Below are 13743 nucleotides of genomic sequence, written 5' to 3' on the forward strand. Positions count from 1 at the left end.
CCAGTCATAATAGCTCCTAAGCTTGATGCCATAGGAGGGGAAGTGGGGAGGCGGGAGATGCAGCTGTAGGGGAGCAGAGGGAGTCCTCAGTCTCCACACTAGGTATCAAGCAATGGTAGTGCAGGAGGATAGAAGGATACGCTTGAGAAACTTGGAGGGGAATCCTGGGAAAAATAGCATAAAGAATTGAAAAATATTTGCCTCTAGATGAAACAGAGTGGGTCAGCAACTTGCTGGTGCATGTATGTGTGTGTGTGTGTGTGTGTGTGTGTGTGTGTGTGTGTGTGTGTGACTTTTAAAAAATAGAGACAGGGTCTCGCTATGTTGCCCAGGTTGGTCTCAAACTTCCAGGCTTTAGTGATCTGCTCTCCCTGGCCTCCCAAAGTGCTAGGATTACAAGCGTGAGCCACCGCGCCTGGCCGACTCATTGATATTTTTAAGCACTATTTGACTTTTTTAACTTTCGTGGTGCACACTGCGATGGACATGCTAAAGCCACACCCCTCTCCCAGCCCACCCAAAATAGCAGTAATGAGGCTGAGTAATTAGCCTCAGCTCAAGGGACAGGCTTGGCTGGTGCCCAGTGGCTGGTTCTGGAACAGGAGAGGCTTGCCCAGTCTTTGGGAAAGGTCTCTCCTGACACTAAATCCAGGGTGATCACTGCAGGAAGCCAGGTCCTCCCACCGTGCGGACAAGGGAGCATGTAGCACCCCACACTGCAGGCAGCCATCCTAACACAGAGCTGATGCTATGGATGATGGGGCAGGGAGGCAGGAAGAACCTGAGACCTAAGGACATCTTGGAACACCTGGACCTTTCAGACAGAAGACCGTCCTCGCTCTGGCTTCTGATGTGTAAGCATTAGAATATTTTCTGAGTGGGTGTGCCAGCCTGAGGAGGGCTTCCTCTTACACACAGCTTAAAGCGCCCGAAGAGACACATGACTGCATTCATATACAAAATTGCTAAGTAAAACTGTCTGTTAAAAAGTAGTAGATACAAGGCTAGACGCAGTGGCTCACGTCTGTAATCCCAGCCCTTTGGGAGGCTGAGGCGGGGGGATCATTTGAGGTCAGGAGTTCGAGACCAGCCTGGCCAACATGGTGAAACCCTGTATCTACTAAAAATACAAAAATTAGCCAGGCGTGGTGGCATGCACCTGTAGTCCCAGCTACTCGGGAGGCTGAAGCAGGAGAATCGCTTGAGCCCGGGAGTCAGAGGGTACAGTGAGCTGAGATTGTGCCACTGCATTCCAGCCTGGGCAACAAGGCAAGACTCTGTCTCAAAAATAAATAAATAAATATAAATGAAAAGTAGTAGATACAATATGTCCTACTTTTTATATATATGTATATGTGGATATAGATGCAAATATGTGAAAATGTTAATAGTAGTAATCACTGATAGCAGTTTTTTCTTTTTACTTTTCTCTGTTCATTAAGTTTTCAACATAACAAGTATTACTTGTGTGATCAGATAATTTTGTCACATTCTCCCCCTTGCTTTGCTGATTGTTAACCTTTTTAAGTTTTATAAAAATATATTTTATATTATTTGGTAAAGGCATTATAAATGTGGATTTATTTTCCCAAAATAAATACTGCTAACTCCCATTCAATATGGGATTCAAACAGAAACATTACAACACCAAACTACAGAGAAATATTTCTTATGTGTAGAGACAAAAGAAATCCTCAACAAATTCAAAAATGTGTTCAAAAAAATACAAAAATTAGCCAGGCGTGCTGGCACACGTGTGGTCCCAACTACTGGGGAGGCTAAGACGAGATGATCACTCAGGCCCAGGATGTTGAGGCTGCAGTGAACCGTGACTGAGCCACAGCACTCCAGCCTCAGCGACACATCAAGATATACGTATATAGATATGTACCTGTTTGATAAGAGCCTTGTATCTAGACTATATATAGAACCCTCTCCATTCAATAATGAAAAATAGCCCATTTTTTGAAATGGGCGAAAGATCTGAGTAATTTTTCCAATGAAGATATACAAATGGTAAAAAAGCAAATGAAAAGATGCTCAGCCAGGTGTGGTGGCTCACACCTGTAATCCCAGCACTTTGGGAGGCCAAGGTGGGCAGATCACTTAAGCCCAGGAGTTTCAGACCAGCCTGGGCAACATGGTGAAACCCTGTCTCAACACAAATACAAAGATTAGTGGGTGTGGTGGTGTGCGCCTGTGGTCCCAGCTACTCTAGAGGCTGCAGTGGGAGGATCACTTGAGCCAGAAAATGTCGAGACTGAGGTGAGCTGTGATCGCATCACTGCACTCCAACCTGGGTGACACAGCAAGACCCTGTCTCAAAAAAAAAAAAAAAAAAGCACAGTAAAATACCACTTCACACCCAGTAGCATGGTTGTAGGAAGGCGAGAAGGAAAAAGAAAAAAAAATTACCACTGTTAATGAAAATGTGGAGAAATTAGAACTCTTGAGCATTGTTGGTTGGAATGTAAAATGGTGCAGCTGCTGTGGAAAATAGCATGGTGGTTTCTTAAAAAGTTGAACATAGAGGGCCGGGCGTGGTGGCTCACACCAGTAATCTCAGCACTGTGAGAGGCCGAGGCGGGTGGATCATAGCCTGTAATCCCAGCTACTCAAGAGGCTGAGGCAGGAGAATCGCTTGAACCCAGGAGACAGAGGTTGCAGTGAGCCAAGATTGTGCCACTGCACTCAAGCCTGGCAACAGAGCAAGACTCTGTCTCAAAAAAAAAAAAAAAAAGTTGAACATACAATTATTATATGATCCAGAAATTCCACTCCTAGGTATTTACCCAAAAATAATGGGAAGCTGAGACTCAGATACTGTACGTCAGTGTTCATAGCAGTATTATTCACAATAGCCAAAAGGTGGCAACCATCCAAAAGTCCATCAGCATATGAATGGATAAGCAAAATGCGGTATGTCACATGCAACAGAATATTACTCAGCTTTAAAAAGGAATGAAATTCTGATACATGCTATGGACTTAACTGTGCCCCCTCAAAATGTGTATGGAAGGCCTAACCCCCAATATGATGGCATTGGAGATGGGGCCTTTGGAAGAAAATTAGGTTTAGATGAGGTGATGGGGGCAGGACCCCATGATGGAATGAGTGCCCCATAAGAAGAGGAAGAGCCATGAGTACTCTCCCCTGTGCCAGGTGGGGACACAGCAAGAAGGCAACCTCTGCAAGCCTAAAAGAAAGCCCTCAGCAAACCCAGTCATGCTGGCATTCTGATCTCAGCCTTCCAGCCTTTAGAACTGAGAGAAATACATTTTTTTAATTTTAATTTTAATTTTATATTCTCCAATTTAAAACTTTTAACTAAAAAGTAAACTTTAATGTCGAAAATGCAAACTTGGGGAAGACAGAAAAGATCACACACAAGGCTGTCACTTCACACTTGGAAGGTTGCACAGCAGCTGGGCAGAGGCACTCCTCATTTCCCAGACAGGGCGGCAGCCGGACAGAGACGCTCCTCACTTCCTAGACAGGGCAGCAGCTGGGCAAAGGCACTCCTCACTTGCCAGACAGGGTGGCTGGGCAGAGGCGGTCCTCACTTGCCAGACGGTGGGCAGCCAGGTAAAGGCGCTTCTCACTGCCCAGACAGTTGGCAGCCAGGCAGAGGCCCTCATCACTTCCCAGATGGTGGGCAGCCAGGCAGAGGTGCTCTTCACTTCCCAGATGGGGCGGTGGCCAGGCAGAGGCACTCCTCACTTCCCAGATGGGGCGGCAGCCGGGCAGAGGTGCTTCTCGCTTGCCAGAGGGTGGGCGGCTGGGTTGAGGCACTTCTCACTTCCCAGACAGTTGGGCGTCAGGGCAGAGGCGCTTCTCACTTTCCAGACGGGGTGGCGGCAGGGCAGAGGGGCTCCTCACTTCCCAGACGGTTGGCAGCTGGGCAGAGGCATTCCTCACTTTGCAGACTGTGGGCAGCTGGGCAGAGACGCTCCTCACTTCCCAGATGGTTGGCAGCTGGGCAGAGGCACTCCCCAAATACCAGACCGGGCGGCGGCAGGGCAGAGGCACTCCTGACTTCCCAAACGGGGCAGCAGCTGGGCAGAGATGCTCCTGACTTCCAGACGGTGGGCAGCCAGGAAGAGACTCTCCTCACTTCCCAGACAGGGCGGAAGCCTGGCAGAGGTGCTCCTCACTTCCCAGACAGTGGGCAGCTGGGCAGAGGCGCTCCTCACTTCCCAGATGGTGGGCAGCCAGGCAGAGGCTCTCCTCACTTCCCAGTTGGGCAGCTGGGCAGAGGCACTCCTCACATCCCATGCGGTGTGGCGGCCGGGCAGAGGCGCTCCTCACATCCCCTCAGTTGGGCAGCTGGGCAGAGGCGCTCCTCACTTCCCGGATGGTGGAGAAATACATTTACGTCGTTTAAGCCAGGGTCTCCGAGCCCAGGGCTGTGGCCGGGTACGGGTCTCTGGCCTGTTAGGAAGCAGGCCGCACAGCAGGAGGAGGGAGGCGGGTGAGCGAGCATCACCGCGCGAGCTCCACCCCCTCTCAGTTCAGCCGCCCCGCTAGATTCTCACAGGAGCTCAAACCTCATCGTGAACTGTGCATGCGAGGGATCTAGGTTGCGCACTCCTTATCAGAATCTAACGAATGCCTGATGATCTGAGGTGGAACAGTTTCATCCTGAAACCATACCCTCACCAACACCCCGTGGAAATATTGTCTTCCACCAAACCAGTCCCTGCTGCCAAAAAGGTTGGGGACCGCTGGTTGAAGCCACCCAGTCTGTGGCATTTTGTTATGGCAGCAGAGCTGACTAAGGGCAGAGCTGACTAAGGCATGCTACAAAGTGGATGAACTTTGAGGACACTATGCTAAGTGAAATTAAGCCAGACATAAAAGGGCAAATTTTGTGATCCCACCTACATGAGGTACCCAGAATAGGCAAATTCATACAGACAGGAATTACTAGGGGCTGGGCCCGGCGCGGTGGTTCACCCCTGCAATCCCAGCACTTTGGGGGGCCAAGGCGGGTGGATCACCTGAGGTCAGGAGTTCAAGACCAGGCTGGCCAACATGGTGAAACCCCATCTCTACTAAAAATACAAAAATTAGACGGGTGTAGTTGCACGCACCTGTAATCTCAGCTACTTGGGAGGCTGAGGCACGAGGGGACATGCCTCCTTGAACCCGGGAGATGGAGGTTGCAATGAGCAGAGATGGCGCCACTGCACTCCAGCCTGGGCGATCAAGTAAGACTCTATCTCAAAAACAAAAAGAAGAAGAAGTTTCTAGGGACTTGGAGAGAGAAGAGAAGGGGGAATGATGATTTAAAGGGCACAGAGTTTCTGTATAGGATGATGAAAAAGTGCTGGGAATGAATAGTGGTGATGGTTGCACAACACTGTGAATGTACTTAAGATCACTAAACTGTACATGTAAAAATGGTTAAAATGGTAAATTTTATGTTATATGAATTGCACCACAATAAAATTGCAACCAAAAAAATACATGGAGCAAGCCAGGCATGCTGGTGGGCACCTGTACTACCAGCTACTCAGGAGGCTAAGGTGGGGGGATCATTTGAGCCCAGGAGTTCAAGTCCATCCTCAGCAACATAACGAGACCCCATCTCTAAAAATAATAAAAACATGGAGCAATAATTGACAGCTAAAAAGGGAAATATACATGTTACTGCATAATTATAGTTGGAGTTTTTAAATTGAGATTTTGATTTGCAATTTTTTAATGACTAATGATATTGAAGATCTTTTCATGGGCTTATTGTTCATTTGTATCTCTTCTTTGGGAAATGTCTATTCAAATCCTTCACCCAGTTTTTCACTGGGCAGGTCTTTTGTTTGCTTTTTTTGTTTTTTCTTTTCTGCTCAGTTGTAGGAGTTTCCTATATGATCTGGTATTAATCTGTCATCAGATGTATGAGGCACAAATATTATTCTTATTCCCTAAGTTGTCTTTTCACTCTCATGATGTCCCTTGGTGCACACAAGTTTTTTATTTTAATGAATCCCAATTTATCTGTTTTTTTCTTCTGTTACCTGTGCTTTTGGTGGTATACTGAAGAAATCATTGCCAACTTAGTAGAGTTAAACTTCATCCTCTTGCATGTGGCTATTCAGCTGTCTCAGCACTATTTTTGAAAAGACTGTTCTTACTTTTTGTTTTTTTATCCAAAATGGAGTCTCGCTGTCGCCCAGGCTGGAGTACAGTGGCATGATCTCAGCTCACTGCAGATTCTGCCTCCCAGGTTCAAGCAATTCTCTGCCTCAGCCTCCCGAGTAGCTGGGATTACAGGTGCCTGCCACCATGCCCGGCTAATTTTTTTGTATTTTTAGTAGAGACAGGGTTTCATCATCTTGGCCAGGCTGGTCTTGAACTCCTGACCTCGTGATCCACCCGTCTTGGCCTCCCAAAGTGCTGGAATTACAGGCATGAGCCACCGTGCCCAGCCTGTTCTTACTTTATTTAATTGTTTTGGCACCCACATCAAAAGTCAATTGACCACATATATGAGGGTTTTTCTTTCAGTTCCATCTGTCTACATGTTTATTCTTATGCTCGTACCATACTGTTTTGAATACTGTAGCTTTGTAGTAAGTTTTCAAATTGGGAAGTATGTGTTCTCCAACATTGTTCTGTTTTTATCAACATTGTTCTGTTTTATCAAGAATGCCTAGTCAGGGTCTGCTGAAATTCTATATGTATTTTAGGATGAATTTTTATATTTTTGCAGAAAACAACAGTGGGATTTTGACAAAAATACATTGAATCTTTAGATCAATTTGCAGAGTATTGTCATTTTAACATTACATCTTCCAATTCATGAACACAGTATGTCTTTACATTTATTTAGGACTTTAATTTCTTTCACTAATGTTGTGTAGTTTAGTGTATAGCCTTTCTCACCTTTTGTTTTACTCCTAAGCATTTTATTCTTTTTTGATGATATGTAAGTAGAATTCCTTTTTGGATTGTTCATTGCTAGTGTTTAGAAATACTACTATTTGTGTGTTGATTTTGTATCCTACAACATGGCTGAATTCATTATTTAGTGCTAACAATTTTTGTGGATTCCTTAGGGTTTTCTATATATAAGGTCATATGATCTGTGAACAGAGATAACTTCTTTTCCAATCTGGGTATATTCAGGCACAGTGGTTCATGCCTGTAGCCCCAGCACTTTGGGAGGCTGAGGTGGGAGGATTGTTTGAGCCCAGGAGTTCGAGACCAGCCTGGACAACATGGCAAAACACTATCTCAATAAAAAATACAAAAATTAGCCAGGCGTGGTGGCATGTGCTTGTAGTCTCAGCTACTAGGGAGGCTGAGGTGGGATAATCACCTGAGCCCAGGAGGCTGAGGCCACGGTGGGCTGTGATCATGTCACTGCACCCCAGCCTGGGTGACAGAGTGAGACCCTGTCTCATACACAAAAAGAGTTGGGTGTCTTTTATTTCTTTTTCTTGCCTAATTTCTCCAGCCACAAATTTCAGTACTATGTTGAACAGAGGTGGCAAAAGTGGGTATCATTGTCTTTTTCCTGATCTTAGGGGGAAAGCTTTTAGTCTTACACCACTGCGTATGATGTGGATTTTTCACATACGGTCTTTATCATGCAGGGAATATTCCCTTCTATTCCTAGTTTATTGAGTATTTTTATCATGAAAGGGTATCAAATTTAATCAATTTTTAAAAACAACTGAGATCATCTTTTTTTTTTTTTTTTTAGATGAAGTCTCACTCTGTCACTCAGGCTGGAGTGCAATGGCACAATCCTGGCTCACTGCAACCTCCACCTCCCGAGTTCAAGTGATTCTCCTGCCTCAGCTCCCAAGTAGCTGGGATTACAGGCGCCTGCCACCACACCTGGCTAATTTTTGTATTTTTACTAGAGATGGGGTTTTACCATGTTGGCCAAGCTGGTCTTGAACTCTGGGCCTCAAGTGATCCACCAACCTCAGCCTCCCAACGTGCTGGGATTACAGGCATGAAACACCGCGCCTGGCTGAATCTAGTATTTTTCCTTCATTCTATTAATATGGCATGGCACAGTGAAAGATTTTTCTATGTTAAACTACCTTTGCTCTGGGGATAAATTCCACTTGCCCATGGCGTATAATCAATTTAATATACTGCTGAATTTGGTTCGGTAGTATTTTGTTGAGAATTTTTGCTTCTTCATAAGGAAGATTAGCCTCCACTTTTCTTATAGGATCTTTGTACCCTACAAGATACAAAGCTTTGGTATCAGGGTAATGCTGGCCTCATAGAATGAGTTCAGAAGTGTTCTTCCCTCTTCGATTTTCTGGATGAGTTTGAGAAACAGTGGTACATTAATCTCTAAATATTCAGTAGAGTTCACCAGTAAAGCTATCTGGTCCTGGGAATTTCTTTTTTGGGAGGTTTTTGCTTATTGGTTCACTCTCCTTACTTGTTATAGGTTTAGTCTGATTTTCTAGTTCTTTTTTCCCAGTTTTGTTAGTTTGTATGTTTATAGAAATTTGTCCTTGGCTGTGTCCAGTGGCTCATGCCTATAATTCCAGCACTTTGGGAGGCAGAGACCAGCAGATCACTTGAGGTCAGGAGTTTGAGACCAGCCTGGCCAACATAGCTAAATCCCGTCTCTACCAAAAATACAAAAAAATCTAGCCAGGCCTGGTGGCAAGTGCCTGTAGTCCCAGCTACTCAGGAGGCTGAGGTGGGAGGATTGCTTGAACCTGGGAGGCAGAGGTTGCAGTGACCCAAGATCATGCCACTGGCACTCCAGCCTGGGCAACAGGTGCTATATGGGGAGAAGCTTTCAGGACAGCAGCCTTTTGAAGCTTCTTAATTTCATTCTTGATCATTCTGTTCCTCATTTTCTTTGCCTTCATGACTAAAATGATCAAAATCTATCATTTTGGCTTCCCCTTCTTTGGCTTCACTCTTCTTGGCCCATTGTGTGCCTGTCCATTTTGTATTGATGGTTGCCTTCTGCCAGGCTTCTTGGCCATGCCTCTGGGGTGGGCACTGTGTGGGAACTTGAGGATAAAGTCAGTGAGCTGCATGCATTTAAATGGCACGGCCTGTCTCCTTACCTGAGTGCAAGCTCCACCAACCAAAGCCCTGTTCTCATCAACGACATCTATAATCGCAACCAGCTTTCCAGCATGAGGTCCAGAGATGTAAGCCACTTGGCCAACCTCCACAAAGTGCCTGAACACCACGTTGGTGGCGCCCATCAAGAAGCTAAATCTTCTGATAGAAGGGTAAACAGAAGCAGCTGCCACCACTGCCAAGAGGGCCAAAACTAAAGCAGGTGCCTGTGCTGCTTCCTCAGGGTACACCAGACCAGCCAAAATTTACAGATCCAATTTTTTTGGAGGAGGAGATCAGCACTGCCTACCCTGGCACCAGTGAGATGTTCCAAGAGTGCAGGCAGCCAACCCTACAGCTGAGAAGGGAGGATGGTGGTGGGTCACATATGCCACTCACTCACAAATCAGCAGTGTCTCCCTTCAGGAAGTGCTTTCCTGGTGGTTGTAAGTGTTTGAACAGGGTCCAGAGCTCCAGAATAGTTGCTTCCAGTTGATCTTGCCAGATCAATGACTCAGTGCAGTGACCACCCCCTAGATCTCTTTCACCCTATCTACTTTCATTTAACGTGCAATTCTGGTAAATTCCTTTTTAAAGTCCAATGCGAAAATCTTAGCCTTTTATTTAGAGTGTTTAAGAAAATTAACTTATAATGTAATTACTGATATTTTTTAATTTTGAGTTTGATGGCTACTATTTAGTCATTTGTCTCCTCTGTACTGATTCTTTTGTCCTTCCATTCCTGTCTTCTATTGGGTTGATCAAGTTTTATGTTTCAGGGGAATTTTTTAATTAAAAAAACTTTTTTTTCATTTTTAACTTGTTTTGTAGAGATGGAGTCTCGCTATGTTGCCCAGGCTGGTCTCGAACTCCTAGGCTCAAGTGATCCTCCCACCTTGGCCTCTCAAAGTGCTGGAATTACAGGCAAGAGCCAGTGTGCCCAGCCTTAATTTTTTTTGAGACAGAGTCTCACTGGAGTGCAGTGGTATGATCTCAGCTCGGTGCAACCTCTGCCTCCCGAGTTCAAGTGATTCTCCTGCCTCAGCCTCCCAAGTAGCTGGGACTACAGGTGCCCGTCACCACACCCGGCTAGCTTTTGTATTTTCAGTAGAGACGGGGTTTCACCATGTTGGCCAGGCTGGTCTCAAACTCCTGACTTCAGGTGATCTGCCCGCCTTGGCTCCCAAAGTGCTGGGATTACAGGCATGAGCCACCGCGCCCACCGGCCCTAATTTTTAAAAAGTTTTAAGCAGTTCCATTGTACCTCTTCTTTTGCTTTTTGGCTATAACACTTTGCATTTTTCAGATGGCTGCGCTACAGAAAGCAATATGCTGCCTTAGCTTATCAGTTTCTCCTGCCCTGTCCTCATAACAAATCACAGTAGATTTAAGAAACTTACAACTCCCATCCTTTGTGTGATTGTCATATATTTTACTCTACATACTATACACCCCGCAATATGCCAATGTTATTTCTGTTTCAAGCAATCAATGGTCTTGTAAATAACTCAAGTAAAGAAAAAAATAGTGTATTTACCCACATATTTACTATTTCCAGTGCTCCCTTCCTCCCTGGAGGTTTGAATTTATATTTGGCATCATTTCCCTTTTTTTCTTTTTTGAGACAAAGTCTCACTCTTGTCGCCCAGGCTGGAGTGCAGTGGCGCGATCTCGGCTCACTGCAAGCTCTGCTTCCCGGGTTCATGCCATTCTCCTGCCTCAGCCTCCAGCTGGGACTACAGGTGCCCATCACCACGCCCACGCCCAGCTTTTTTTTTTTTTTTTTTTTTTTTTGTATTTTTAGTAGAGACTGTATTTCACCGTGTTAGCCAGGATGGTCTCGATCTCCTGACCTTGTGATCCGCCTGCCTCGGCCTCCCAAAGTGCTGGGATTACAGGTGTGAGCCACCATGCCCAGCAATTTTTGTACTTTTTTTTTAGTAGAGATGGAGTTTCACCATGTTGGCCAGGGTGGTCTCTAACTCCTGACCTCAGGGGACCTGACTGCCTCGGCCTCCAAAAGTGCTGGCATTACAGGCACGAGCCACTGTACCTGGCCCTTTTTTTTTTCAGCACAGGAAGATAATATTTATTATATTTTAATTAGAAACACAGAAGATAGCAAGTTCACGAGGTATGAATTTTTTTTCTTAAACCAGGCTTCAACAACAATAAAAATAAGTCTGCATATATATTTTGGTCACTATTATAATCTTCAAGGGCACAAAAGCCAGCAGCATAAAGAAACATGAATAATGACTGAGAATTTCTGATGTGCCAAAAACAAAGATCACTGCACTAAACTCATTTATTTTGTTAATATTATTCTTTTATTTATTTATTTATTTTGAGACTGAGTCTTGCTCTGTTGCCAAGGCTGGAGTACAGCGGTGCGATCTCAGTTCATTGCAACCTCCACCTGCTGGGTTCAAGCAATTCTCCTGCCTCAGCTTCCTGAGTGGCTGGGACTACAGGCACATACCACCACGCCTGAATAATTTTTTGTATTTTTTAGTAGAGATGGGGTTTCACTGTGTTAGCCAGGATGGTCTCAATCTCCTGACCTTGTGATACACCCACCTCAGCCTCCCAAAGTGCTGGGATTACAGGTGTGAGCCACCGCGCCCAGCCAATTGTATACTTTTAATCTATACTTTATTCCACTCAATTTGAACCCCACGTAATAAGTCTTTAAAATTATTTACAGATGGTTGTAACTAAAGCAATGACAAAATTTACTACTTGCATAGATAAGACTGATAATAAACCCTTTAACTAAGAGTTGCATATTTTATATGCACTTTTAACTTGCTAGGAGCAACTCTTAAAATTACATCTATAATTCTGTCAGAAAGCACTAAGTGCTTTTCATTTTGCTTACTTTTTATTTATTTATTTTTTTTGAGACGGAGTCTTGCTCTGTGGCCCAGGCTGGAGTGCAGTGGCGCGATCTCAGCTCACTGCAAGCTCCACCTCCTGGGTTCACGCCATTCTCCTGCCTCAGCCTCCCAAGTAGCTGGGACTACAGGCACCCGCCACCACGCCCAGTTAATTTTTTTGTATTTTTTAGTACAGACGGGGTTTCACCATGTTAGCCAGGATGGTCTCGATCTCCTGACCTTGTGATCCGCCCGTCTCGGCCTCCCAGAGTGCTGGGATTACAGCGTTTTGCTTATATAATGCACGCTTGTCATCTAGCACACTAATAAATATTACTCATTTTTTGAAAAGATACACTAACAAATTCTTAAGTTAATGGCTATAGCCCAATATTTTTAGTCAGTTAAAGAACACTAGCAATGGCAAAAACGTTGACAATACAGTTCATGGTCCAGTTCTCCCATCTGATGGTACAGGTTCCATCAGATGTGGTATTCCAAAAACAGGAGCTGGCTGTATGAAAGCCATATGCGCTCTTCTGGACCACTGCACAGGTCACAATATATGTATAAGCTTTTCCCAACTTAACCAGATGTGTTAAGGATTGTTCCACTATGCTTGGTTGATGATGTGATTATAATCTTCACCAGCACACACTCTTTGACAATATTGTGGGCTTCCTTAGCATTGAAGCCAACCTCAGGGTCGGGAGAACGGGTCAGGTGGGGCAGATCCCAGGCCCATTGGAGAGGACCAGGGCTTGGAGGACACTGAACCCCAACTCTTGGGGCCACCCCCCTGGGAGCCTTTTTTTTTTTTAAGCAATTTTGTAGTACTTGCCTCCTACAATGAATTCTGTCAGCATTCAGTTACCCCAAAATGTTTTTATTCCAACTTTTTTTTTTTTTTTTTTGAGACAGTCTCCCTCGGTCACCCAGGCTGCAGTGCAATGGCATGATCTCGGCTCATTGCAACCTCTGCCTCCCGGGTTCAAGCGATTGTCCTGCCTCAGCCTCCCTAGTAGCTGGGATTACAGGTTCCTGCCACCACACCCGGCTAATTTTCGTATTTTTAGTAGAGATGGGGTTTCACAATGTTGGCCAGGCTGGTCTCAAACTCCTGACCTCAGGTGATCCACCCGCCTCGGCCTCGCAAAGTGCTGGGATTACAGGTGTGAGGCACCGCGCCTGGCCCCAGCTTCATTTTTGAGGAATATTTTCCCTGCATGTAGGATGTTAGCTCCTTTCAGCATTCTGTGACGTCACTCCCCTGTTCCTGATGGGAAGTCAGCTGTTATTTTCATTGTTGCTCCCCTACACATCAGGTGTTTTTGTTTTCCTGGCTACTACTTTTCCATGATTTTATCTTTAATTTTCAGCATTTGACTATGATGCACCTAGGTGTGGCCTTCTTTATATTCATCCTGCTTTTAAGGGGAGGGAGTGGTGATTCCGGTGAGGCCAGATGCAGATCAAGAGAGAAACGGTAAATTTGACATGTCGCACTCAGTTCCCTGGGGAGAAACAGCACTCCACGCAGGGCCACTCAGTGGAAGCAACCACTGGTTATGGGGCACAGGGAGCAGGGGAATGTGGGCAAGACCCCTTATTGTGGTTTCCCAGGAAGGAACAGGTGAGGCAGAGGCAGCAGACTGAGACTGACTAGAATAATCTCAGCTGGCGCTGGGCCACAGGGGCTGTTGCAGGATGTCTGGTACTGCCCTGGGGTGTCAGAGTGCTGGCCTGGAGCTTGAGCTGAAGAAGGGAGGTAGTTGAGGGTGTAAACTTGATTGGCTGCTCTAGAGGACTG

General features: G+C 45.5%; 1 protein-coding gene and 1 pseudogene across 1 annotated transcript; one reads left to right on the forward strand and one right to left on the reverse strand.

The window, feature by feature from the left end:
* Positions 1-1767: 1767 nt before the first annotated feature.
* On the forward strand, positions 1768-4726 carry LOC129397258 (uncharacterized). The gene has a single exon (XM_055108558.2). The coding sequence runs from the start codon at positions 3345-3347 to the stop codon at positions 4473-4475; it is 1131 nt and encodes a 376-aa protein (XP_054964533.1). The 5' UTR covers positions 1768-3344; the 3' UTR covers positions 4476-4726.
* A 5031-nt stretch (positions 4727-9757) lies between these two features.
* On the reverse strand, positions 9758-13356 carry LOC129397259 (dynein light chain Tctex-type 3-like; annotated as a pseudogene).
* Positions 13357-13743: the final 387 nt, after the last annotated feature.

Source organism: Pan paniscus, chromosome 13, assembly GCF_029289425.2.
Source record: "Pan paniscus chromosome 13, NHGRI_mPanPan1-v2.0_pri, whole genome shotgun sequence".
Taxonomy (NCBI): domain Eukaryota; kingdom Metazoa; phylum Chordata; class Mammalia; order Primates; family Hominidae; genus Pan; species Pan paniscus.

Bases quoted from the DNA above. Each gene is read 5' to 3' on its own strand.
- LOC129397258 (XM_055108558.2), top strand. From the start codon at position 3,345: ATGTCGAAAATGCAAACTTGGGGAAGACAGAAAAGATCACACACAAGG.